This window comes from Marmota monax, unplaced genomic scaffold (genome assembly GCF_021218885.2).
Source record: "Marmota monax isolate L192 unplaced genomic scaffold, Marmota_monax_Labrador192_F-V1.1 WCK01_AAM20220418_F8-fsc00042, whole genome shotgun sequence".
NCBI classification, from domain to species: domain Eukaryota; kingdom Metazoa; phylum Chordata; class Mammalia; order Rodentia; family Sciuridae; genus Marmota; species Marmota monax.
Genome location: NW_026693008.1, coordinates 9,035,070 through 9,059,529, shown reverse-complemented (window position 1 = coordinate 9,059,529; position 24,460 = coordinate 9,035,070). Strand labels below are relative to the sequence as shown.

The window sequence follows — 24,460 nt, the reverse complement described above, 5'->3', positions numbered from 1 at the left end:
TGAGGGAGCAAAGAGAAGAACAGCTGCTAAGGAGCCATAAGCAGAGCCTTTTCCAGGACTGAGTGACATTGGAGTTCACTGCAGTGATAGTGGAGAGAACTGTGGAACACCCAAGCACTCAGTAGGCACCTCAGAAGAGTCATGCCTTAGTGTCTAGTACGTAGCTTAGAAAACACTCCTTCATACACATGTTGAAAACAAAACTCAATTTCTTCTACTACACTCACAACACATCACTTCTGACTTCAGAGGTGCGTGCTGGGGTTTCCTCCATAGTTCTTGATTTAGAACTCCCTCCCCAAGATCAGCTAGAAACTAGAATTTCTCTTCCCCCTGGCAGGTCAATTCTAGCAACCAAGCAGTTGTATAGTGGCAGACACCAGTTGGTTGTCCACCAATTCAACCCAATTCCAACACTACCTGGAGACAGTATCAGATCCCATAGGTTCAGGGCTCAGTCCCCAAGGCCTCCCCATTCCTTAGATTCCAATTGCAAGCCCTAGATAGTTTTACCTGATACATTGTTTTAAATATTTATTTTTAGTTTTAGGTAGACAAAGTATCTTTATTTTACATTTATGTGATGCTGAGGATCGAACCCAGTGTCCCATGCATGCTAGGCGAGCGCTCTACCACAGAGCCACAACCCCAGCCCTTACCTGATATTTTTAATGGACTGGCAATACAACCCCCACCTGATTTCAATTAATTTGCTCAAGTAGCTCACAGAACCCAGGAACTTGTTTAGGTTTACTGATATTACAGGGGATACAGATGAAGAGATGCATGAAGCAAGATATGGAGAAAGGAGTATGGAACTTTCATACCTTCTCTGGGTGTTCCACCCTCTAGAAACTGCCATGTGTTTGGCTGTCTAGAAGCTCCCCCCTGTGCTTTGGGTTTTTATGAAGACTTCATTGCATAGGTGTGATTGAAGCATGGAGATATATATTATGATATATATTTAATAATACCATGCCCCCAAATTAACTAGAACTAGATCACAGATCTAAATGTAGAGGTGAAAATGATGACACTTTTAGAAGAACACATGGGAGCAATCTTTCTGAACTTTACCTAGGTAAGTATTTCTTAGGCTCAAGCCATTAAAAAGTGATAACACCCTTTAAAACATACTGTTAAAAAAATTAAAAGGTGAGGAGGAGCGAGGAATGGAAAGTTGTTGGTCAAAGGGTACAAAATTGCAGGCTGGGTACAATGGTGAACACCTGTAATCCCAGCTACTCTAGAGGCACAGGCAGGAGAATCACAAGATCAAGGGCAGTCTCAGCAACTTAGGGAGACTCTGTCTCAAAATAAATAATAAAAATGAATGGGAATATACCTCAATTGTAAAGAACTCCTGGGTTCAATCCCTAGTATTGAAAAAAAGGGAAAAAAGGTACAAAATTTCAGACAGGAGGAATAAATCTTGAGCTGTCTTGCATAACAGGGTGACTATAGTCAATAAAGTATTATTTATAGGTTAAGCATTCCCAGTCCACAGACTGGGAGAAGATATTTGCAATATGAATATCTTACCAAGTGCCTGTAACAAGAACATGTAGGGAATTCTTACATGCAGGCACAGTGTCACATACCTGTAATACTAGCAAATTGGAACCTGAGGCAGAAGGATTGCACGTTTGAGGCCAGCCTCAGCAACTGAGCAAGATCCTGTCATAAAATGAGAAACACCTCAGTGGTAAAGTTTAACCCCCAGTACCAGGAGTGGGGGGGGGGGTGATAAAAAGGAAAGAAAAGAATTCTTACAAGAGTAAAAAGATAATGCAAATTTTAAATAGGCAAAAATTCTTGATAAACGTTTCTTCAAAGAAGATATAAAAATAGCCAATAAGCACATGAAAATATGCTCAATCTCATTATCATCAAGGAAATGTAAATTAAAATAATGAGGTATCAGTGTACCCATACTATGGCTTAAATTAAAGAATAACCAATGTTTTAGTCAGCTTTTTCCCCACTGTGATGAAAGGACCTGATCAGAACACCTCTAAGGAGGAAAAGTTTATTTGGGGGCTCACAGTTCCAGAGGTCTCAATCCACATACATCAGGCTCCATTCCTTGGGGCTCGAGGTGAGGCAGAACATCATGGCAGAAGAGTGTAGTGGAGAGAAGCAGCTCACATGATGATCAGAAAGCAGACAGAGACTCTACTCACCAAATACAAATATACACCCCAAATCCATGTCTCCAATGCCCACATCCTCCAGCCACACCCACCTGACTTCAATTAGCACTCAATTAATCCCATCAGGTGATTAATTCACAGATAAAGGTTAAGACTCTCATAACCCAATCATTTCTTCTCTGAACCTTCTTGCATTGTCTCACATGTGAGCTTTTTGGGGACACCTCACATCCAAACTATACCAACCAACAATAAAACAATACAAAGAGTAGAAAAGAACATAAACTTTGGAACCCTTATATATTGCTGTTGGAAATGCAAAATGATACAACCTCTTTGGGAAATTATTTGGAAGTTTTTTATTAGAAAAATTATATGTCCCATATAACCCAGCAACTTCACCCCTAAATTACCCAAGAAGAAAAAACAAAACTCATATGGCTACCAAAGGACTTGTGCATGAATATTCATTGCAGCATCATTCATAATTGCCTCAAACTGGAAACAGTCCAAATGTTCATTAGCACCTGAGTGGATAAACAAATTATGGCATGTTCATAAATGTCAGCAACCAAAAAGGATAAACCGTTGATATGTGCAACAGAATGGTTGATTCTCATGGTTGAATATGCCAGGCAAAAGAAGCCAGATAAAAAGAACATGCAGTGTCTGGCTTCATTCATATGAGATTTTGGAAAAGGGTGTTTTAAATCTATAGTGACAGAAAGCAGATTACTGGTTGCCTTGGGGTGGTAGAGGTAGAACAAATTGCAAAGGAATGAAAGAACCTATTGAGGTGGTGGAAATTACTGTCATTATACTGAGGGTCACATCAGTGTATATATTTCCCAAAACTCATTGAACTGTATGCTTAAAAACAGGTCTGTTTTTGCTATGTAAATTAAATTGTATCTCAAGATTTAAAAGAGAAAAGGGGGGGAGCTTCAAAATGATCAATTTGCTCCACAAACAACTGCTTGCCTAAACTTCAATACTCATTTAAAGGATGATAGAAAAATCCAAACACTTAACAGCATCAGTAACAATCGTAAATCTCAAATCAAAAACTACTGGACAGCCAGCTGTGGTGGCGCACTCCTGTAATCCCAGTGGCTCGGGAGGCTGAGACAGGAGGATAGCAAGTTTAAAGCCAGCCTCAGCAAAAGTGAGGCACTAAGCAACTCAGTGAGACCCTGTCTCTAAATAAAATTCAAAATAGGGCTAGAGATATGGCTCAGTGGTTGAGTGCCCTTGAGTTCAGTTCCTAGTACCAAAAACAAACAAAAACTACCAGACAGGTGAAGAAGCAGGAGATTGTGACCTATGACCAGAAAAAAAAGTCTGTCAATATAAATAAGCCAAGAAATCACAGCAATGATAGAATCACTAGAAAAAGATTTTTAAAAAGAGTTGTGGTAAGTGTGTTGAAAGTTTAAAGAAAAATCAGGGGCTGGGGATATGGCTCAAGCGGTAGTAAGCTCGCCTGGTATGCGTGCAGCCCAGGTTCGATCCTCAGCACCACATACAAAGATACTGTGTCTGCCGAATACTAAAAATAAATAAATAAATATATATATATATTAAAAAAAGAAAAATCAGATCATCGGAGCACAATGGAAGATCTAAAATTGAACCAAATGTAAGTTCTAGAGTTGAAAATACAATTCTGAAAAGTTCACTGAACAGAGTTAACAGAAAATTACATTCTACAGAAGAATAGATTACTGAACTTGAAAATAAAGCAACAGAAACTTCACAAATTAAAGCACACAGAGAAGAAAGACTGAAAGAAAACTGAACGGTGCCTTAGTGACCCATGGAAAAAATATCAAAGGCCTAATGTGTAATTGGATTTCCAGAAGAGGAAAGAACAGGAAAATATTTGAAGAAATAATGGCAGAACATTTTCCAAAGTTAATGAAAAATTCACATATCCAAGAAGCTTCATGAATGTTAGCCAGGATAAACACGAAGAGAATCAGTTTTAAGACACAGCAAAAATCAAACTACTGAAAAATGATGATAAAAAGAAAATTGTAAAAGCAACCAGAAGAGCAAAGTCAATGTAGACAGGGAAATAAAAACAAGAATTCATACATAGACTTTTTATCAAATTACTCAAACCAGAAGATAAGAGAACAATATCTTTAGAGTGCCAAAGTAAAAGCCTGTCAACCTAGAATTGTGTATCCAGTGAGAATTATCTTTCATAAATGAAGGAAGATTTTTTTTAAATGGCACTTTTTTTAAAGGCATGTCCTTCTTCACCCAAAGCAAGTCATTCTAGTTCTTCTAATGGCCATTATGACTCAGCTCCTAGGTGCCTTTATAAGTTTGACATCTTTAGTTACAATCTTGAGTTAAGTGTGACTCTAGCAAATTACAAGAGTTGGGAAGAAATTGAATTGCTTTCCAAATGTTAAAAACCACTGCCCCCATAATAATAAAGAGGTTTTAGGCTCTGAGCAACTATGCAGGAGATCACATCTCAGTGACTTATAATCCTATTTGCGATCCCCTTCTTCATCCTTCTCCCCTGTGCTGCTGTGACATACCCTCCTTGATACCCTGTAGGGCATCATTTAGGCCCTAGCTGCTCTTAATTACAGACTCTTCCCAGCCCTGTGAGCAGACTCTTCATTGCACTGATAGGACACCCCCTTGTTTGGATGAATAAGAAACTGAATTTAGCTTGAAACAACTTTTTTGTTTGTTGAAGTAGAATAGGTGAAGGGAGTCTCTGGAGGTGGAGAGTACTTCTAATGCTTTGTTCTTTTTTCCTACCATGGAAGATTGTTAGCTAAATAGATCAGCCGAGAATAGGAGCATGTCCACTCAAATCACTCAGAAAGCAAAATAGCAGCTTTATAACCCTTCATCCAGAAAGGTGCATCTATTCCATGTTCAGTAAAAATTTCCTGAGGATGTAGAGGGGCAAATATGGCATCCAGCTTCCATGTTGGACCCCAGCAATCCCTACTCCTGGTTTTTATGCCCTTGTAGAGTCTCTTGCAGCATTGTATCAAGGTTGGTCTACCTGACCAATCAATAGAATATGTCAGAAGCTATGTCTTATGGCGACTGAGATTAAGTTATTAAAAGAATTACAACTTCCATCTAGAAGGTGCTCCCTTGCTTGCTCCCTGGCAAATCACTAGCTGAGAAAGGCGGTTGCACAATTGAAGACACACTGAAGCAGTCCTGTGCAGAGGCCTGTGTGGGAGTGGCTAAGGACTATAGCCCACAGGCATTTGTGTGAGCCTTCGTAGGAATGGATGCCCAGGCAAAGCCTCAGATGACACAATCTTGGCTGGCAGCTTGGCTGCAACCTTAAAAGAGATCGTAAGTCAGAACTACTCAGCTAAACCAATAGTAAGTGTTTATTGTTTTAAGCCACTATGTTTTGGAGAATTTTGTAACACAATGGTTGATAACTAATATAGCAAGGAGACTTGACTTTTGTCCAAGAGTCTACAGTGTGCTTAGGAAGACAGATCACTTGAGCAAGTAACTATCTCAGGCTTATGTGCCAAGTGGGAGAAGGTTGATTCCAGTGTTTCTACTTCTGCGTAGAAAAGTGAGAGCTCAGTGCTTGAATTTCATCTTGGTGAACAGGGCTGTCAGAATGCCACGGAGTGGATCCTTCTAAGTTCATAAATGTAGTTTCACCAGACTCAGAAATACCAGCAAAGATTTGGTACTGGAGTTGGCTGCTGCTTCAGACTTAAGGGTCTCAGGCAATTTGTCATGTTCTTAAATTTGTCTTCCCCTTAGTCAGCCTACCTGATGGCTCACTATTTGAATTTTAACTGGTAGGAAATCTGAGTTTTTATACTCCACACTGGATTTCTGAAATACACACACACACACATTTTAGACTATATTTGTCATATAATGAGCCTTTGTGTTACATGTGGGAGTCAAAAGGGACCAACAAGCAAAATGGAGTCTGCTCGTTCTGCACATGGTGACTTTTTATACTATCATTCCTCTCCATTGTGTGATTTTGTTTCAGTCACTCTTTGGTAAGGAGGCAGTTGATGGATCTTTCTTTTCCTTCCTACTTTGAAAGGTACCAGTAACCCCTGGAGCCATCTCTCAAGTGCCAAAGTTTAGTTTATATACAGTGTGGAGCTTAACATTGTTCTCTGCCATGAGTACTCATAGGTCTTCCCCAGCCACCTGCTCTTCTCCTGTTCCTACAATGTGCTTAGACACAGCTGGCCCTCTGTTGATTCTTACTGAGCAGATTGTTCAGTCATTTCTTGATGGAGTGTTTAATTCTACTTTGTTCAGTTCTATTCTTGCCCATCCATGTCTGGTTCCTCTTGTGTAGCATCAGGTATATTAGAGTAAGTCCAAAGGATGTATGTTGACCACGACTTTTGCCTGGCTGTGGAGTCTGAGGACATACAGATCAGTCCTCTGCCACCTTTTCCCCCAAGGCTCTTGGATTGTTCTGACCTCTTTGAGTGGAATCTGGCATAGGCAGGCCTATTTCCAATGAGAATTAGCAAGGCCAATTTTTGTCCCTTCTAGACTTTTAGAATGGTCAGAGCCAAGAACAACACAGCTGTGAGACAACCCCACAATATTAGCCAGCCCCCTCTTTGAAATCCTAGATGCTGAGGTGACTTCTCCTCACTACATGTAGCTGGGTTTTCTCTCCCCTAAAGAAAGAAAGGCTAGGAGTCTACCCAGCCTTAGTCCTTGGGGCCCCTTACTATCCATTCTGCATTATAGGACAGGGTTGTTAAAACTATAGTGCCTCTCATGACCACCATTCATACAATGGGAGTTTCCCCAGTGCCTTCATGAAAGGAGTTTTTGAGGCATCCAAGTAGTTAGGTGACCAGAGTGAGCACTGGGATCTCAGCAGCAGTCTCACGGTGACTGAGACCCTGCGTTCCTCAGCAGTGTGTGCTCCATTCTTGTTGTATCCCCTATACTAGTATATATGCCCCTCCTTCTTCCCAGTCCACCTGTTCTTCCTTGGTGAAAAAGCTTTGAGAGGAACTTCAAGGTTCCTAAAATATCTATCAAATGCTCTGGATGGGATTCTTTCTGCTGGCCAAGGAGGCTACACATTCATGGGGGCTGATGATTTCTTCATTTACTCTGCAGGTTCCTGGGGTCAGGTTGCTGTTATGAAATTAAGGCTTCCCTGCCTGCTATCTGCTTCCTTGGCTGTTGCCCCCTGACTGTCAGGCAAGTGGTCCGAGGATGTGAGCCTCTGCTGGTTCTTTCCTACTCAGATTCTGTTTATACAGCTTATATTGTTTGAAAAGAGAAGGCTCTGGGTTCTAACCTCACTGGGCTGAAAACGAGGGAAAAGGTCCTTAAATAGAGCTGATCTTCCATTAATTATTCTGTCAAAGGCACTTCTGTCAATAAAATTGCAAGATACGGCTTAGTATTCTTCCCATGGGAAGATTTTTTTTTTTTGCCTGGATGATTGACTTTGCCTCACCAAGCCAAAGAATGCAACATCTCTCACTTGCTCAACAGAAGAGTCTCTCTGAAGTCTGGTTGTCCACCATACTATTGGCTGTCCCACTGGCTACCTCTGAAGGTGTCATACTGGCTCTTACCTATTGAAAGGGTTAGATGTCTTCTAATACTCTAGACAGCCAGTCCTTTGAGCTTGGACTTATTCTTATCCTTGCTTTTTTTTTTTTTTTTTTTTTAATGTTCACACTAGAAATTGAACCCAGGGCCTTATGCATGCTGGGCAAGCAGTCTACCACTGATCCACATCCCCAACCCTTTCTATTTTTATATTTTTATTTCAAGATGGAATCTTGCTAAGTTTCCCAGGCTGGCATTAAACTTACAATCCTCCTGCCTTAGCTTCCTGAGTAGCAGGGATTATAGGAATACACCACCACCATGCCCCCAACTTATCCTTGATTTCATTACAGAGATTCCTAACAGGCAATTTTTTGTTGGTTTTAGGTGCATGCCCTTGGATTTGGAGATGTTTCTATTTAATGCTTTCATAACACAAGTGTATTTAGGAGGCTCTTGGGACAATCAGGCAGGCAAGTGTCATCCAAACGGAGGGTTCCCAAACCAGGAAACAGAGGTAGGACAGTCATGACTATAGAGTTTCCAGACCAGGGAAGGGAGATAGTATGGTTTGGTGGTCACAGTATGGTCCCTGGCATCAAACACTGAAATTGGGCCCTAGCCTCTCATGACCACCAGGCCACATGATGGTAGCTTTTCCAGTGCTGTATAACTTCATCCCACATGACTTAATCCCCCTGAGATTTTTTCTTATCCTCAGGAGAGGTGATTATCTGTCTTGATGGGTTATTGTTAGAATTAAAGGGATAAGACGCTGAGCACAGTGTGGTGCATGGTAGGTGCTGAATGAATTTTAGCCTGCTAAGGCCCATCTTGCCTAACTGACTCCTACAGCAGATGGTCATGGGGAGGTAGGATAGTTCCCACCATATCATGATTTATTAGAATTAGAAAATACAGGTAACTTAATACAAGCCTCCATGTAAAGATAGAACTGGAAGGATGGAGTGGCTTGCCTGAGACTTCCCAGCAAAAAGGTCAGAGGCTAAGCTAGAACTAGATCCAAGTGTCCCAACCTTCCAGGCCTTTGCTCTTGTCCCTCCACTATCTAGTCTTGCTGCCATTTCTGTGCCCCCTGTTGTAGTACATGTTTACTTATGCTCATTGAGTTTGTCCAGGGAGATTGTTCTAGACTGTGGCATCAGAAAGGGGACTCTTCCCACCTGTGAACCAACCTTCCTAACTAACATTTTCTCCTTGACCATGATAGCCCATGGGCACCAAGCATGGAGCAGCAGCTGGTGGGAAGTGGCTGGAGCATGTGATGATAGGGAGGGATGTTGCACACCCATGGGAACATGAGGCTTTCTTCTGCCCACTCCCAGCTGGCAGGGAAGGGGCAGGGTTACCCAAGAACCTGAGTTGCGCTGAGAGTGGTAAGCAGGACCAACCACAACAGAGCTTGTCAAAGGAGCCAATGTGGCCTCTACCTTTTACCAGTGAACTTCAGAGACTAAACATTCTCACTTTTTACTGCATTAAAACTTGAATCAGTGTCTCTAGTTTTGTATCATGCTTGTGTTATAGACAGAGACTCTACCTGCTTTCAGAGTCGAATGGCCTTCTGGAATAGTTTTGCTGTCCGGGTTTATGTTTTCTGAGTTTATTGTCTTTTAGAAGTTCTTCTGGGCTTTTGGTAATGCCATTTAGACCACACATAGAAGTCTGTGTTTCATAAGCATTTCATTTTATACCAATAGGCCAGGTTCAGTCAGTCCCAATGCTGACTTCCTGACCAGTGGAGGGGTAAGGGTTGTCAGTGGCCTAGGTTCTGGTCCTGACCTCAGCACTTGCTGACTGTAGGACTTAACTGCTCTGAAAATCAGTTCCTTCATCAAAAAATTAGGATGATTTCTGTACCTCCTAGGATGAGGGATGATTGAGTTAATTTATCTTGAGTTCCCAGAGCCATTAGTATTATAGACACTACCTGATCTGATGAGGCTGTCTCAGAAATCCTCATGGGAACTCAGTAGTGGAATGCATGTTGGGTTTAGATAGTGGATAAGGCTGTTTATCTCTGAAGATGAAACAGGGTGCTGTTGGGAAACATGTCAGGGTGAACCTGTTCTTACCAGCTCCTCACAGGAATATGTCAGTGCTCACAAGCACCCCTGGATGATGGAGGTTTGTGGTTGTGTGGCCCCTTCACCACTGCCAGAGAATGATGTTGAAAATATGTACCCAAAGGTGGTAAGAGGGCAAATGGAATCATCTTTATGAATGAAACACCTATGTTGGGATTTTTTCCATAGTGAAATTGTTAGTTAGGTGACTCAATGGAGTTGACAACTTTGCATGCAGCCCTTCAGCTTCTGTTTAAGCTCTTAGCTGGTAGACCCTGAGGCCTTACCCTTTCCTTTGAGGTTCAAGGGATGAACACACCACAAGTTCCCCTCCCTATACCTATTGTGCTTATTATTCTGTCTCTGTGGAATTTGGCCCACACTGAGCTGCTGGAGCCAGGTTGGAGCCTTGGGTTTCAGGTATGGGAATCCAGTTTGTGATAGAGCTCATCAGTGTGTGGTGGTGCCTCTGCTGACCAAAAGCAGAGGCAAGTAACCTTCTGTGGTGAGTTGGCCAGGATAGTTACCTTTGAGAAACTCAGACTCCAGCCATCATGCCCTTTTCTTAAAAAGTTTGCTGAGTTATAAAGTTGCAGTACTTTTAATGAAGAAAAAAAAAACTTCACAGTCGAACGCTTCATATCCAACACAACCAGGATTGATTATTGGTTTTCTGATTTTTAAAAGGCAGTGAAACTTTTAGGATTCCTAAAAAATAGAAGCATAAACAATGGACATTTTATCCTAACTTGTGCCTGTTAGCATGGAGTAAGAAAGGAGCCCTGGCATGGCAGACAGAGTGCCACGAGCAAGTGTGCACAGCAGTGACAGCCCAGTACTGCTCCTAGACCCACCTTGGTGGGGACTCAGAGTGGGCTCAGGGAATCTGTTTTCCACCTCTAATGAGTAGTCTGCCTGCTGGACACTTTTCTCAGAAGGAAATTTTCTAGATGAACTGAGGAAGGCTATTAATTACCTTAAGTGCAAAATTGAAATTTTTAATCATTTTTTAAATTTACTGTTTTTAGCAGCATAGACCTGTATTTTTTCTTATTACAAAAGTAATACATGCTCACTGTAGACAATCAAAACATTATAAAAATACATAACATAAAAAATTAAAGTTCAATATACTGCCATCCTCTAAAGACTAACCATGCTTAACAGTATTTATTGTGTATGCCTTCAAATTTCCATATATATCTTTTTGAAATAAAAATGGGTTCACAATACACATTTGCTATTTTGGTGACTCATTTTTTATTACAAATTTCTATGAGGTTTTTTCCATTTCAGTGGAGATAGATCTAGCTTACGTTTTTTTCCTCTAGTGCTAGCATGAAAACCAGGGCCTTGTGCATACTAGGCAAGTGCTCTGCCACTGAGCTACATCCCCTTTTTATTTTTTGTTTTGAGATAGGGTCTCTAAGTTGCACAGGCTGGCCTAAAACTTGGGATCCTCCTGCTTCAGCAGGTGTTCACTGGAATTACAGGTATGTGCCACCACACAACTTTCTACCTTAGTTAACAGTTGCCTTCCATTGTATGATAACATATATTTAACCCCTTTCCTACCAATGAACATTTAGGTAGTTTTTCAGTCTTAATTCTTACAGATAGTGCTATACAGACTCTATTGTACGTTTGTGTGAGTGTAACTGTAGAAGAAGGAAATCTTAGACATGGAGTTTCTGGGTCACGGTGTATATCCATTTCAAATCAAAGCTGGGCTTGGTGGAGCATTGCCTATAGCCCCAGCTATTCAGGAGGCTGAGGCAAGAGGATCACTTGAGTGATCAGGCCAGGCCAGGCAATAGCAAGATTGTGTCTTGAAGAAAATAAATAAAATAAGCTGGGCGTGATGGTGCACACATATAATCCCAGCCACTTGGGAGACTGAGACAAGAAAATCTCGAGTTTGAGGTCAGCCTGGGAAACTTAGTAAAACCCTGTTTCCAAAAAAATTCATAAAGAGGGCTGGGGATGTAACTCAGTGATACAGCACCTGCCTAGAGTGGTGAGGCTCTGGGTTTAATCCACCAAGAAGAATCACGAACAGACAAAAAAATAAAAACAGGAAGGAAGAAAGGAAGGAGGGAAAAGAAAGAAATTATAATAGTTATTACAAATAGGACCCCCACACACACACTCCCACATATATCTCCATTATGAGATTAAATAAAATTCCTAAATTTCAGGGTTAGAGGTGTAGCAGGAGTAGCTGGAGCATATTTCTATGAGCTTCCAGTTCCTAGAGTTTCTCCACCTGCCGCAGGGTAGGGTCCTTCCAGGACAGCCTGTTTCTTCTTGGGCTTCCATGGTATTCAGTAAGGACATATGTTAATAGTCACGCCCTCATTAGGAAGGGTTTACAGATCTCCAGCTCCTGAAGGTTTCACCTCATCATCTCCAATTCCCATCCCTAGGACTTGGAGCAGCATCTCAAATACCTCTACCTGCAGCATACTTGGGTCCCAGAAAGTTCAGGTCACCGAGCCATCCTGCATAATGCCCTTTTACCTGGGCAGTTTTGAGTGCCAGGATTAAAATTCACTTCCCCATATTTACCAGTTTACTTTTCTCCCAGCACTGTAAGAGGACCTCTTTTCTAATACCCTCACTATATGTTTTAATCTTTGCTAATCTGGGTGAAAATAATATCTGGTTTGTTCTTTTAAAATCAGTGATATCAAGGTTTTATGTATTGTCTGTTTACCAGCTGTTCTTATTTCTCTGTCTCGAACAGTCCTCCAGTGGGACCTATGCATAGTGATAATGCCCCCATTCCTACTTCGATCATTATCATTAGCAGATGGCACCACAGCCCTGCTCCCTGGGGAACCAGTGGCTTCATGGAGACCTGTGTTCAGAAAATTGAGCATATTTATTTGCTAGACAATTTAGTGGGGCTTTGGGGGGCTGGGAGAATTCATTGTTTCTCTCTCAGCCTTTGGGAGGATTAAAACTGGCTAACTTAGAACTTGGACTTCCTCTGGTCCAGAAAGTGAAATCCTTACCAAAAGCTGGTTCATGAGCACTTCGACTGGCTATAAACCCAGATTCATCTTGTTCTGGCCTCTAAAGCCAGACATAGCAGGAAGACCTGATCGGGTTGGTTCATCGTGCCAGTTCATCAAGCCTTGCATTAGTTAGAAGGAAGAAAGGTTGGATGTGGTTGTCCTCTGGCAGTCTTTCTGACAGTTGGCTTTGTCCAACACCAAAGCAGTTTTTATCCTGTTGTGGGACTAGTGGCTTGCAAAATAAGCTTCTGGGAGGATTTGTCATTAACATTCATGGAATTTATTGAGGTCAAAATAAATACCTGGATAGCCCTCAACAAATAGGATCAGAGTGACACACTGAATGAATTTCTGGCTACCATTATGAGCCAGGTTCCCTTAGATGCTAGGAATATTTGGTGAACATGACAGAAGCTTCTGGCCCTTCAGAGCTTACTTCCCAGTTGAAAGAAGACAATGGTCAAGAAAACAGAATTTCTGAGATGTGTGCTGTGGAGGAAATAAAACAGGGAAATGAAGGGATGGGGATCTAGCTCAGTTGGTAGAGTGCTTGCCTCTCATGCACAAGGCCCTGGGCTCAATCCCTAGCACCCAAAGGAAAAAAATGGGGAAATGAGGTTGAGGAACAGGGAAAGATGCACATCTGTAGATGTGGTGGTCAGGAGAGGCTTCCAAGAGGTGGCCTGAGAGCCACTGCAGGACCAGATGGGGAGCAGACACTTGGTGATGTAGAAGATCTGCAACAGCAGAACAGAGGAGGGAGCTCCAGTATCAGCAGGGTACAGAGAGGAGGCCCTGGGGCTGAACAAGTCGGAGAGGTCAGAGGAATGGACAGGGCCTCTGTCACATGGGACCTTAGTCAGAGAAGTAACCTGTGCATTATCCTAAATGCTGTGGAAAGGCACAGGAGGGTTTTATGTTTGTGGGTTTTAATTTTATGGAGATATTATTTATGTAAAGTAAAATATACAGATCTTAAGGGTAAAGTTTGTAAATCATGGGAGTTTTAAGTAGAGTGAAGGGGCAACATGACTTTATTTATATTTTAAGAAGACCCCACTGAGAGCTGTATCCAGAATGGATGAATGGATGGATGAACAGTGTTCCCATCTCATAAGTGTGTGTGTGTGTGTGTGTGTGTGTGAATACATATACACATGTATATAGTTGTAGATGGACATAATACCCTTATTTTTTTTTTAAAGAAAGAGTGAGAGAGAGTGAGAAAGAGGGAGAGAGAGAGAGAGAATTTTAATATTTATTTCTTAGTATTTGGAGGACACAACATCTTTGTCTGTATGTGGTGCTGAGGATCGAACCCGGGCCGCACGCATGCCAGGTGAGCGCACTACCGCTTGAGCCACATCCCCAGCCCATAATACCTTTATTTTATTCACTTATTTTTATGGGTGCTTGAGGATTGAACCCTGTCCCTCACACATGCTAGGCAAGCACTGTACCACTGAGCTATAGTCTCAGCCCCAGTATTCCCATCTTTTTTTTTTTTTTTAAGTTTTCTTCCCCACCCCACCCCCAGTATTCCTATCTTAATTAGTAAAGAGTAGTGAGGCCCTGAGCAGGGCATTTTTTGAAAATAGAAACTGAAGGTGGCATTTGACATTATTCTTCTGCAGTCCTTGCCCAAGGAAAAGGCCAGATGGTGGGACAGGAGGAATGAGTTTTGATTCCAGAAGGTTGTAGCAGTTGACTTCACCTCAGCACTGAAGAGTCTACAGTCCCCTGCAGTTGTTTCCACTCAGACAGGTGGCCCTTCTTGTAGCAGACAAGTCTGGCCTGGGTTCTGCCCTCTTTCTGGACCCAGGCAACTCTCTGCCTTCTCTCTGCTGAGGGTTGTTTAAAAGGTCCCTCTTCAGAGATAGCTTTTCTGTCACCCTTTTCTGATAAATGAAATTTCACCATTCAAATATCTTGTGTTTGAACATGTAAGCTTCATGAGTCACTGCCCTGTACAATGGGAGGCGGCAATAGTAGATCAAATCATTCCCAGCAGAATAGGAGAAGGGAGCACAGGGTTTACAGTGGGTAGGCTTGAAGATCGCTTGGAGTTTTGGGGACCACCATTCATACTCCTACAATTGCCAAAGAGGTGTTAGGGAAAAAACTCATCTGTGTGGGCTGGGGATGTGGCTCAAGCGGTAACGCGCTTGCCTGGCATGTGTGGGGCGCTGGGTTCGATCCTCAGCGCCACATAAAAATAAAATTAAGATGTTGTGTCCACCGAAAACTGAAAAATAAATATTGAAAAAAAAAATTCTCTCTCTTTTCTCTCTCAAAAAAAAAAAAAAAACTCATCTATGTGATGCTTAAAATATGACTACCTTAAATATAAAGTTGGAAAAAGGCAAGGGGATTTAAAATGATATAGCATATAAACACTACTCTGAATTTTATATACTCAGAATGTGTTCTGAATTTTATATATTTTCTATTATATTCATCTTTCCTGAAAGATATATTTTAAATTCAAAAATGAATAAGATTGGAGAAGATGGATGAATTAGTTAGGGTTCTCTAGATGAATAGAACCAATTGTATGTGTTTGTATGTGTGTATAATTATAAAAGGGGATTTACTAGATTAAATTACATAATCAGTGACTGAATGGTCCCACAGTGGCCATCTACGTGCTGAAGAGCAAAAGAAACCAGTAGCTACTCAGTCCAAAAAGCTCGAGCCTCCAGACAAGAGGGACAGAATGCAGCCCCGGTGTGAGGTGCTGAGGGCTTGAAGCTTTGTGGAGAGTTGCTCATGTGAGTTGAAAGACTGAAAAATCTGGAGTCTGATTTCCCCCAGTGGTGACAACAGCAATAGAGGCACCCTCTCAAGAAGTATGGAGCTTGTATGCAAGGGCAGTCTTCCTTTTTCTGCTTTTGTTCCATCCAGAAGTTTGCTGTCTCACATGCCAATTGTCTCTGGAAACAACCTCACAGACATACCCAGAAGTGTGCCTTACTCAGTCCAATCAAGTTACAATCAAGAATAACTGTTATAGGTCCACCACTTTTTAACTTTACACCAAACCACATCTCCTTAAACCGTACTTAATCTCCAATTAAACACAATAACAAGGTCATAATTCCACTCAAGGTGATAAAACTATCCTTGTGCTGCCAAAAGCACAATAAATCCTTCTCGTGAATGGAGGCAAAGTTTTTGTTTTTGTTTTGAGAGATGTGTACTCTTCTCTTGATATCCTATAACTTAAATATTATAATATAGATTTAATACCATTTAAGTACTGATATTAAGTCAATAAATATTACACAGTAAAGGAATAAGGGAGGGAAAAAATACGTATCTGCTTACTATATATAAGCACAAACATTCTTAACAAAACAGAAAAGAAATATTCATTACAATCCTGTGTTCTAAAACTGGTAATGTGGCTGTAATTGGTATTTATAACTACCTTCTTCTGTCACCCACTCTGTATTCCCTCTGCCATCAGCAGGTCTTGACTCTGTACCTGGAGGGGTGACCCACACCATCATTCCTGAAGGGTCTGGGCCATTTGTCATCCTGCTTGGACAGGATTGTTATAGTTTCCCATTGACTTTAATAACAACATGGTAATACTAAAAGACAGCCTAACATACCTCCTGCACTCCATGCAAACTCTTCCTTACCCCCATTGTGGAATAATAGTCCCATTTCCCCTGGGTAGTCTGGATCACCCATGCCAGCACCACAATTCCCTTCTTAGCCTGTTGACTCAGAGCCTGAGGAGCCCGGAGTAGCCTGAGGAAAGTCTTACTTTCCAGTTCAGTGGACTCGTTGTGCCTCCTGGTGGAAGCATTCCTCCCTCTGGAGTTAAGAGTTCTAGGCCAGTAGAGCATAGGGTTGTGAGAATAGGAAGCAAAAATTTTGCTAGTGGGTCACCAGGGATAATGGTGGGTGGCATTCACATTTCCACCCCTTAATTCCTAGACCTGTGAACACTCTTCTGGAGTACCTTGCCCCAGCCCTAGTTTCCTGTGTCAGCTTTTGACAAAATACCTAATCAAAATCAACTTAAGAGAAGAAAGCTTTGTTTTGGCTCCTGGTTTTAATCCATAGTTGCTTGGCCCCATCACTCTGGGCTTGTGGTGAAGCAGAATATCAAGGAAGGGAGCACATGGTAGAACAAAGCCACTGGCCTTGTGGTGGCTGAGAAGAAGGAGAAAGGGCTAGGGACAACATAAACACTTCAAGGCATGCCTTCCATGGTCTTCCTCCTCCAAGTAGACCCACCTCCTAATGTTTCTGCTACCTCCCAATAGTGCCAACAGCTGGAGACCAAGCTTTTAGTTCATGACTTTGGAGGACATTTTAGATCCCAACCATAACACTGGGGGTTATTTAAGCTAGTTAGATGGCGAGTAGTACAGTTAGACCGAAAGCCCTGAAACAAGGGCCATGTCTGCATTTTCCGCCTTTGTATCCCCAGCACAGCAAATTCCCAGTGCAGGTTGGGGATGGATGCCTGGAAAAAGCTGAGATCCTGGGAAGAAAGCAGCCTCATTAGCACAGGAATGTAGTCACAAGGGCCCAGACTAGTTTGATGTTAGAGATAGAGAGGAGGATATGTTCAGAAGACTCTTGACTTGTAGCATCAGCAGGGGAAACTGACAGCTGAGTGGGAGGGAGGAGAATTAGGAGCCTCAGAGGCAGGAATGGTCAAGCTGGGAAGGATTGACAGGGTGGGTAAGAGACAATGTGACTGATAGGGCAGTCTGCAGTAGTAGTGTCACTGGGAAGCTGACACACCCTCAGCATAGAAGCCCTGAGAGGGGACACTTCTCTCCAAGAATTAAGAGGGAAAAGGAAATCACAGAGGAACACTCAGAGCATTGGGAGGATTGCTGGGTAGAGGAAACAGGGTTGGAGAGTCGGAGTCAGTCCTAGGATCCCACTAGGATTTGGCCTCTGAGTTTCCTGGAGGGATGGAGGAAGGGGTTGGTGTGGGGGAGTCAGGTTGCAACTGGCAGACCAGGACTGGAGTGGCTTAGCCTAGGACTGGGGAATGTAGATGCAAATAGGAGAGGGAAGACAGGGTGTCGGGTAGGGATGGCAGAATGAGGGTTGCTTTTCCAAGCAAACTGGGCCTTGTGTCTGCCTGCTCTCATTTAATCCTGATGATAACCTGGTAGGTCAAAACAGTATCCCTCTTTCCTTTTTCCCTCCCTTCCTTTTTTCCTTTTCTTTTTTTTTTTTTTTTTTTGTTTTTGTTTTTGTGTGTGTGTGCATATTAATTTTCATAGCAAGTTAAAAACAGAGACAAAATTGAAAACCTCTTCTGTCTCTGAAGCCCAGAATCCTTTTTTTAGACACTGCACAAGGTTTATGTGCACAATATATATAAGACAGTTCTGTGACTCTGTACCACTGAGAGAAGTCAGGGTCTTTCTCTTGGACCTGTTTCTGAAATAAATAAATACAGTGATAAATCAGACTTGCAAACTGTTGTCCAAATTATCATTTTGCTCCCAGCTTAGTTATTATGATCCTGGGGCACCACTCTGGAGACTAGGCCTTCTGGCTCCTTTTCATTCCCAAAGGCAGCAGCAAACCCTTGCTGTTGCCTTCTCTTGGCCAGAGCAGCCCCAGATTTGAAAGTCTTCATAGACATCCAGGCCTTCAAGTACTTCCCTGTTGAGCTCCAACTGGCACTGAATTGACAATGAATACTGGGTACTTCAGGTCATGTTCCTGGGAAGCAGCTGTAATTTGATTAATCCCTTGGGCCCTCCCATTTTCCTCCTTCAACCTAAAGTCCAGGTGCATTTGACAAAGGCTCTGGTCACCACCCTACCACAGTTCTTCCTCCTCTAGAAGTGCTGCTACCTGTGCTTCAGCACCTCCTGGATCTGAAAGTAGCAGTATGTGGAGCCATTGCCAACCAGAGCCACATGGTGAGGAAGAGCCAGTGCATCCCCCACCCACTACCTACCACCACCACACTTAAACAAAACCTGCTATACAGTAGTACAGGCGTGCATTTCCACTGCTGGAGTCCTCCCCACCATTCCCTTTATCTCAAGCCCCACAGCCACTCTGTGAGCTCAGTGTTTAAGAAACAGCCAGAACCTGACCTCTTCTCTCCAAACTTCCTGTTGCTGCCGGGTCAAGCTGCCTTCCTTTGGCCTAGGATCACTGATGGTCTTGGTTGCTAATGGATCTCCCTGCTCCCATATCACCCCCTTCAGGCTGTTCTTAGCACAGGAGCTGAGTAAGCCTGTTAAGTGGGCTCCACCCACTGTCCACAAAGGTTCAGCCCAGACCTGGAAGAGACCCTTGACTCATTACACTTTCCTCAGGTCTTGGCTCACTTCCTGGACCCTCTCGCCAGCCCCACTTCCCCCTGCTCTCCTTCCTTGTTGCAGATTTCACCTCTTCCCAGGCTGAGGTGCTTCATACTTCAAACCCCCTGCCCCCAGGCTCCTCAGAGTGCACAGAAGGCAAGGGTTTCCTCTGGTTCTCCTGCCAGTGGAGCAGGCCTCTTCATGAGACATGACAGGATAGATAACAAACTTTCCTGTTTTGTTTTCCCCTTACTAAATTGAATCTAAACATCTCTCTTATTCTTCCTTTAATTAAAAAAAATTCTTAACTGGAATATTCCAGGGAAAGAAGATGGGAGAGGAAGACGATAGGAGTTACATTTCTGCTCCGTAGAAGAATCTGAATCCATTCTGATTACCGCCAGTGGTGCTTCTATGTGTGACTGCCCCCAGGGCACTGGCCTGTATACCTACACACCGCTTCTGTTTTGGCCCAAAGCCTACCTCAAGTCACACTGGTTCACCTGCCAGACTTATTTTACTGCATTAGCACAAACCTCTGAGACAGATTTGTCTTTTCTTTTTCAAGTTTGAAGTAAAAGCAATATTAATATACAAAAGAGTATTTAACCATTTGCAATGACACAAAAAGTTTACTTGCAGACTGGGAGTATAGTCCAATGGTAAAGGGCTTGCCTAACATACATGAGGGCCTGGCTTATATCTCCAGCTGCAAAAATATTAAAAAAAAAAAAAAAGAAAGTTCACTTCCTGATCCATATTTCTTTTTTCAAAGTTAGCCCTTGTTAATAGTGACTTATGCAGCCGTGAAGGGAATATATGCATCATTCCAGCAAAAATATATATCTATTAAAAATGGACTTGAAAGCTGGGGTCGTGGCTCAGCTGTTCAGCAGTACAGCACTTGCCTACCATGTGTGAGGCCCTGGGTTCAATTCTTAGCACCACATAAAAATAAATAAATAAAGGTATAAAATATGGACTTGAGCTGGACTTGATGGTGTACACCTGTAATCCTAGCAGCTCAGGAGGCTGAAGCAGAAAGACCGCAAGTTTGAGGCCAGTCTCAGCAACTTAGTGAGACCATGTTTCAAAAATAAAAAAGGGTTGGGGATATAGCTCAGTGGTTGAGTGCCCACAGTACCACACATACTTGACTTGAACAACAACAAAAAATCATAGTAACATATTGTTTTACAATTTATTAGCATAATTTGAAAATCTTTCCATGTCACTCCATCTAGATCTACCTTGTTTTTAGCAATTGCTTAGTATTGTATCTATGTGCTATGATGTCTACTAATCCTGTATCAACATGTATTGGCCTTGGTTTCTTTCCAGATTCTTGTTATGAAAGTGTTGCAGTAACATCCCTATCCATCTTGGCACATCTGCAGTCATACTTGTAGAATTCATTCCTTTGTAGGTTAAAGGGGCATGGGTGTTTAAATTTAAAAAAAAAAAAAAAAAAAAAAAACGTTTCTAGTTGTAGATAGACAGAATGCCTTTATTTTATTTATTTTTTTGTGGTGCTCATGATTGAACCCAGTGCCTCACATGTGCTAGGCAAGCACTCTACCACTGAGCTACAACCCCAATCCCAGTGTTTCTTTTCTTTTCTTTTTGGAAGAGGGGTACCAGGGATTGAACTCAGGGGCACTCAACCACTGAGCCACATTCCCAGCTCTATTTTGTGTTTTATTTAGAGACAAGGTCTCACTGAGTTTCTTAGCACCTCACTTTTACTGAGGCCGTCTTTGAACTCATGATCCTCCTGTCTCAGCCTCCCAAGTACTGACATTACAGGCATGCACCACCGCACCCGGCTAAATTTTTGATAGATATTATCAAGTTGATGTTTGAGTGCTTGTACTAGTTTATTCTTCTGGAGTATGTTTTTTACACCAACTTTTTATTTGGAAAAATATTAAACGTACTTTAAAGTCTAAATACTAATATAATAAATACTCAGAATCCTTTGTCTTGTCCAGTTATTGTATTATCAGCTGAATTATTTTGCTCAGACTGCCATAACAAAATATCACAGACTGGGTGGCTTAAACAATAGACTTTTATTTTCTCACAAGTCTGGAGACTGGAATGTGAAGGTGATAATCAGCCAGTTTGCTTTCTGCTGAGGCCTCTCTCCCTGGCTTGCAGATGGCCACCTTCTTACTATATCCTCACGTGTCTTTTCTTGACATCTGTGTCCTGATCTCCTGTTAAAAGGACACCTGTTGTTATTGAGTTAGGGCCCTCCCATATGACTTCATTTAACCTTAATTACCTCTTTAGAGACCCCCATCTCCGAGTACAGTCACATTCTGACATACTAGAGATTGTAGGACTTCAGCATATGATTTAGTCAGGCTTCAGCCCATAAGACCATATTTGTTCATCTTTCTCTTAGTATATGTATTGTATCTGATTGCTATAGTATATTATAAAATACATTTATATTTATGGCTTATAATTATGTATCATATTTTGTATATATAATGTATATAATCATGTCTACTGTGTAATTTCTTCCCTAAACCACTAGTAAGTAAATTGCAGCCATTCTGATACTTCAGCTTGTATCTCATGGAAATGAATAGCTGGGATTACTCCTGCCTTTGAGAGTCATTCAGGCCAGTAGAATCAGTTGGCCTCATCTCCAGATTCTTTGGCTTTGTTGAGGTTTTGAATCTGTGATGTGTCAAGGAGATGACAGACCTCCTTGCAATTCCACCTGCTTTTTTGGTCTCTATATCAACATTATCTAAACACCAGACTTGTTATTTTAATTCTCTGTACAGGCAGTCCTTGCTTTGCCAAATGTGAACTGCTTGTGTTTATTCAGAAAGTGGGGTTTATTGATTTGAGGGCTGTTCATCACCCTCCGCCTCCCATGGCCTCATTGGCAGCTCAGGACTCCACCAGAAGTTGATTCTTGCCTGCTACCAGTTGTAATGAGGCCTCTTCTGCGGGCTTACATCAGTGTCTCTTTCTTTCTTGGTACTTTTGTGTGGGAAAACATCACCAGGCGGCACTTTCTGTGTGTGTTTTGGTAGATAGAATCAATGTGGAAACACTTGCCAAGAGCTTCAGTGGGGGACATGTGGACTTAAAACTATTTCCTCTGGTTCAGATGGTTGTGTTGGCAGGCAACCCAGGGCCCGGGGGCAATTCTTCTGAGTCCTTTGCCAGCCGAGGCTGAGCAGGTTGGTGCTGAATGAGAATTCTACCTTCCTGACTCTCCTCTGCTGGAGTACCACTGCCTCCTGCTGTGAACACAACCAGCATCCTTGCTCTGTCCCTTCCACCCCAGGAAGCCCATCTTCTGTAGTTAGTAGAGCCACTTTCCTAAAACACAATTCCAGCATGTCTTTGAGTCTGCTTAGAACTCTTCCTTGGCTATTCCTTTCCTAGAGGATTTATTCCAGACCCCTTGGCCCTTCTCTCACATGGCTCCTGCTCAGTGTGTTCCCCTCCAGTCTGCTATTTTCCCAGCAGTATCAGTTATGCTGAATTGAAGCCAAGTTCAAGTATTCCAAACATACTCTGTCGTGCTCTGCCCTGTACCTGTGAGCTCATGGTGTTGCCTGTCCAGAATAGATCTTCTCTCCCTCCCTGGTAGCAAAACCTTACTTGGCTTCAGGACCTGGCTTGACTGTCTCCATTGGTGTGGCCTGTCCCAATGCCCATTCCTGTAGGCAGGCAGGGTTGGTTGTCCTTCAGCCTCAGACTCACCTCTTCTCTATCACTGGTTATGTGTCTGTCTTTCCTGGTTGCTAGTCAGCTGACTTTACATTTGCTTTCTCAATTCCTTGTTTGAAGTAGGCACTTGGTAAACATCTGGGTGAATTTATCCTTAGATCATTTCCCAAAGTTAGAAGCAATTAATTTCTACTTCATTGTTTCCAGTAATTGTCTGAGTGAGACTTGTCACAAAGAAGTAAATACAGTTTTGTACTTGCACTAAGAAGTCATTCTCGTTAGTATTCAGTTCTGAAGGGTCCTATGCTGGTCGTCAGCAATGCAAGGCCTCCGTGACTTTCACTGGTTTATTGTATATTGTCACATGTTAAAAGAGAAAGTGCTGAACTTAATAAACAATGAGCAGATTGATAACCCAACCTGTAGGTGCATTTTGTTTTGTGTTATTGCTTTGGAAAGCTACTGATGTCTTTCTTTCTTCCAGTCAAACGCTTCAGAGAACCAAAACATGAGAGACGTCCATGGAGAATATGGTATGTATTGAAACACTAGCTCATTCCTAAAATATTTTTGAGTGTGTTGGATTTTGGGAGGCAGGGTTGAGTCTGGTAGGGGATGAAATATGAGAAATTATACATAATAGTATCTGGACTTCCTCAGTTGAGTTATCATTGGGAACAGTGTGTGATATGAAAGCAGTCCTATTTTTCCACATGACTTTTGATCCCTACCTTTGTTTTATGATCACGCTGCTTCCAATGTTGGAAGATGAAAAATAATAACAGATGCATCAGTCTCTTCTCCAGATATCTTTGTCTCTGTCTACCTCTAGTTAGATAATGTTCAGAGTCTTGGATTCTACAGTCCATATGTTTAAGCAAAAAATAATCAAAATTTGGAGATTAGCTCTAACTACTCTCTTCAAAACTGGTCTTCCTTGGTCCTAGAATAAAGAAAAACTATTTCTCTACTCATAGTACTTTTAAAGCACAAAGAGTGTGTGGGGGGGGGTTCCCTAACACCAATCTATTTTCTAATTATCTAATACCAGCTGGGTGTGCAATAATAATTCTATTCTGACACACCTGGAGTTCGCACAGAGCCCACTGATTGAGGGCTTAGTCCCACATGACGGCTACCCAATTCCAGTGCCAATCAGGAGTGTGCATTCCCTTAAGAACTGACTAACTTCTGACTAACTTGACTATGAAGTTGGGGTTCCCCCAACCCCCTGTCAGTTTCAGTAATTTGCTAGAGCATCTCACAAAACTCAGGGAAACATTATTTACATTGACTGATTTATTATAAAGGATACAGATGAATGATTAGTTGAAGAGATATAGAGGGTAAGGTCTGGAAGTTTCCTGGACACAGGAGCTTCGGTCCCTTGGATTGCTGAGTGTGTATTTGTTCACTAGCCCTAAAGCACTCAGACCTCATAGTTTAACTGTTTATACACAGACTTCACCATGTAAGCATGATTAATTATTAACTCAATCTCTAGCTCCTCTCCTCTCCCTGAAAATTGGGGTTGGGCCTCAAAGTTCTAAGCTTCTCATCATGACTTGGTCTTTCTCATGACCTTCCCCATTCTGAAGCCATCCAGGAGCCACAAAAAGTCACCTGCT

General features: G+C 42.1%; 1 protein-coding gene and 1 pseudogene across 2 annotated transcripts in view; one reads left to right on the top strand and one right to left on the bottom strand.

Annotated features, from left to right (window-relative positions):
• Stimate (STIM activating enhancer) overlaps positions 1–24,460 on the top strand; it is a 52,121-nt gene that overhangs the window by 13,021 nt on the left and 14,640 nt on the right. For both annotated transcript variants that reach the window (XM_046452896.2, XM_046452897.2), the window contains exon 2: positions 23,317–23,365. In XM_046452896.2, the coding sequence (XP_046308852.1) occupies positions 23,317–23,365 (49 nt within the window). The remainder of the gene's footprint in view (positions 1–23,316; positions 23,366–24,460) is intronic.
• Positions 18,320–18,760, bottom strand: LOC124098230 (large ribosomal subunit protein bL20m-like; annotated as a pseudogene).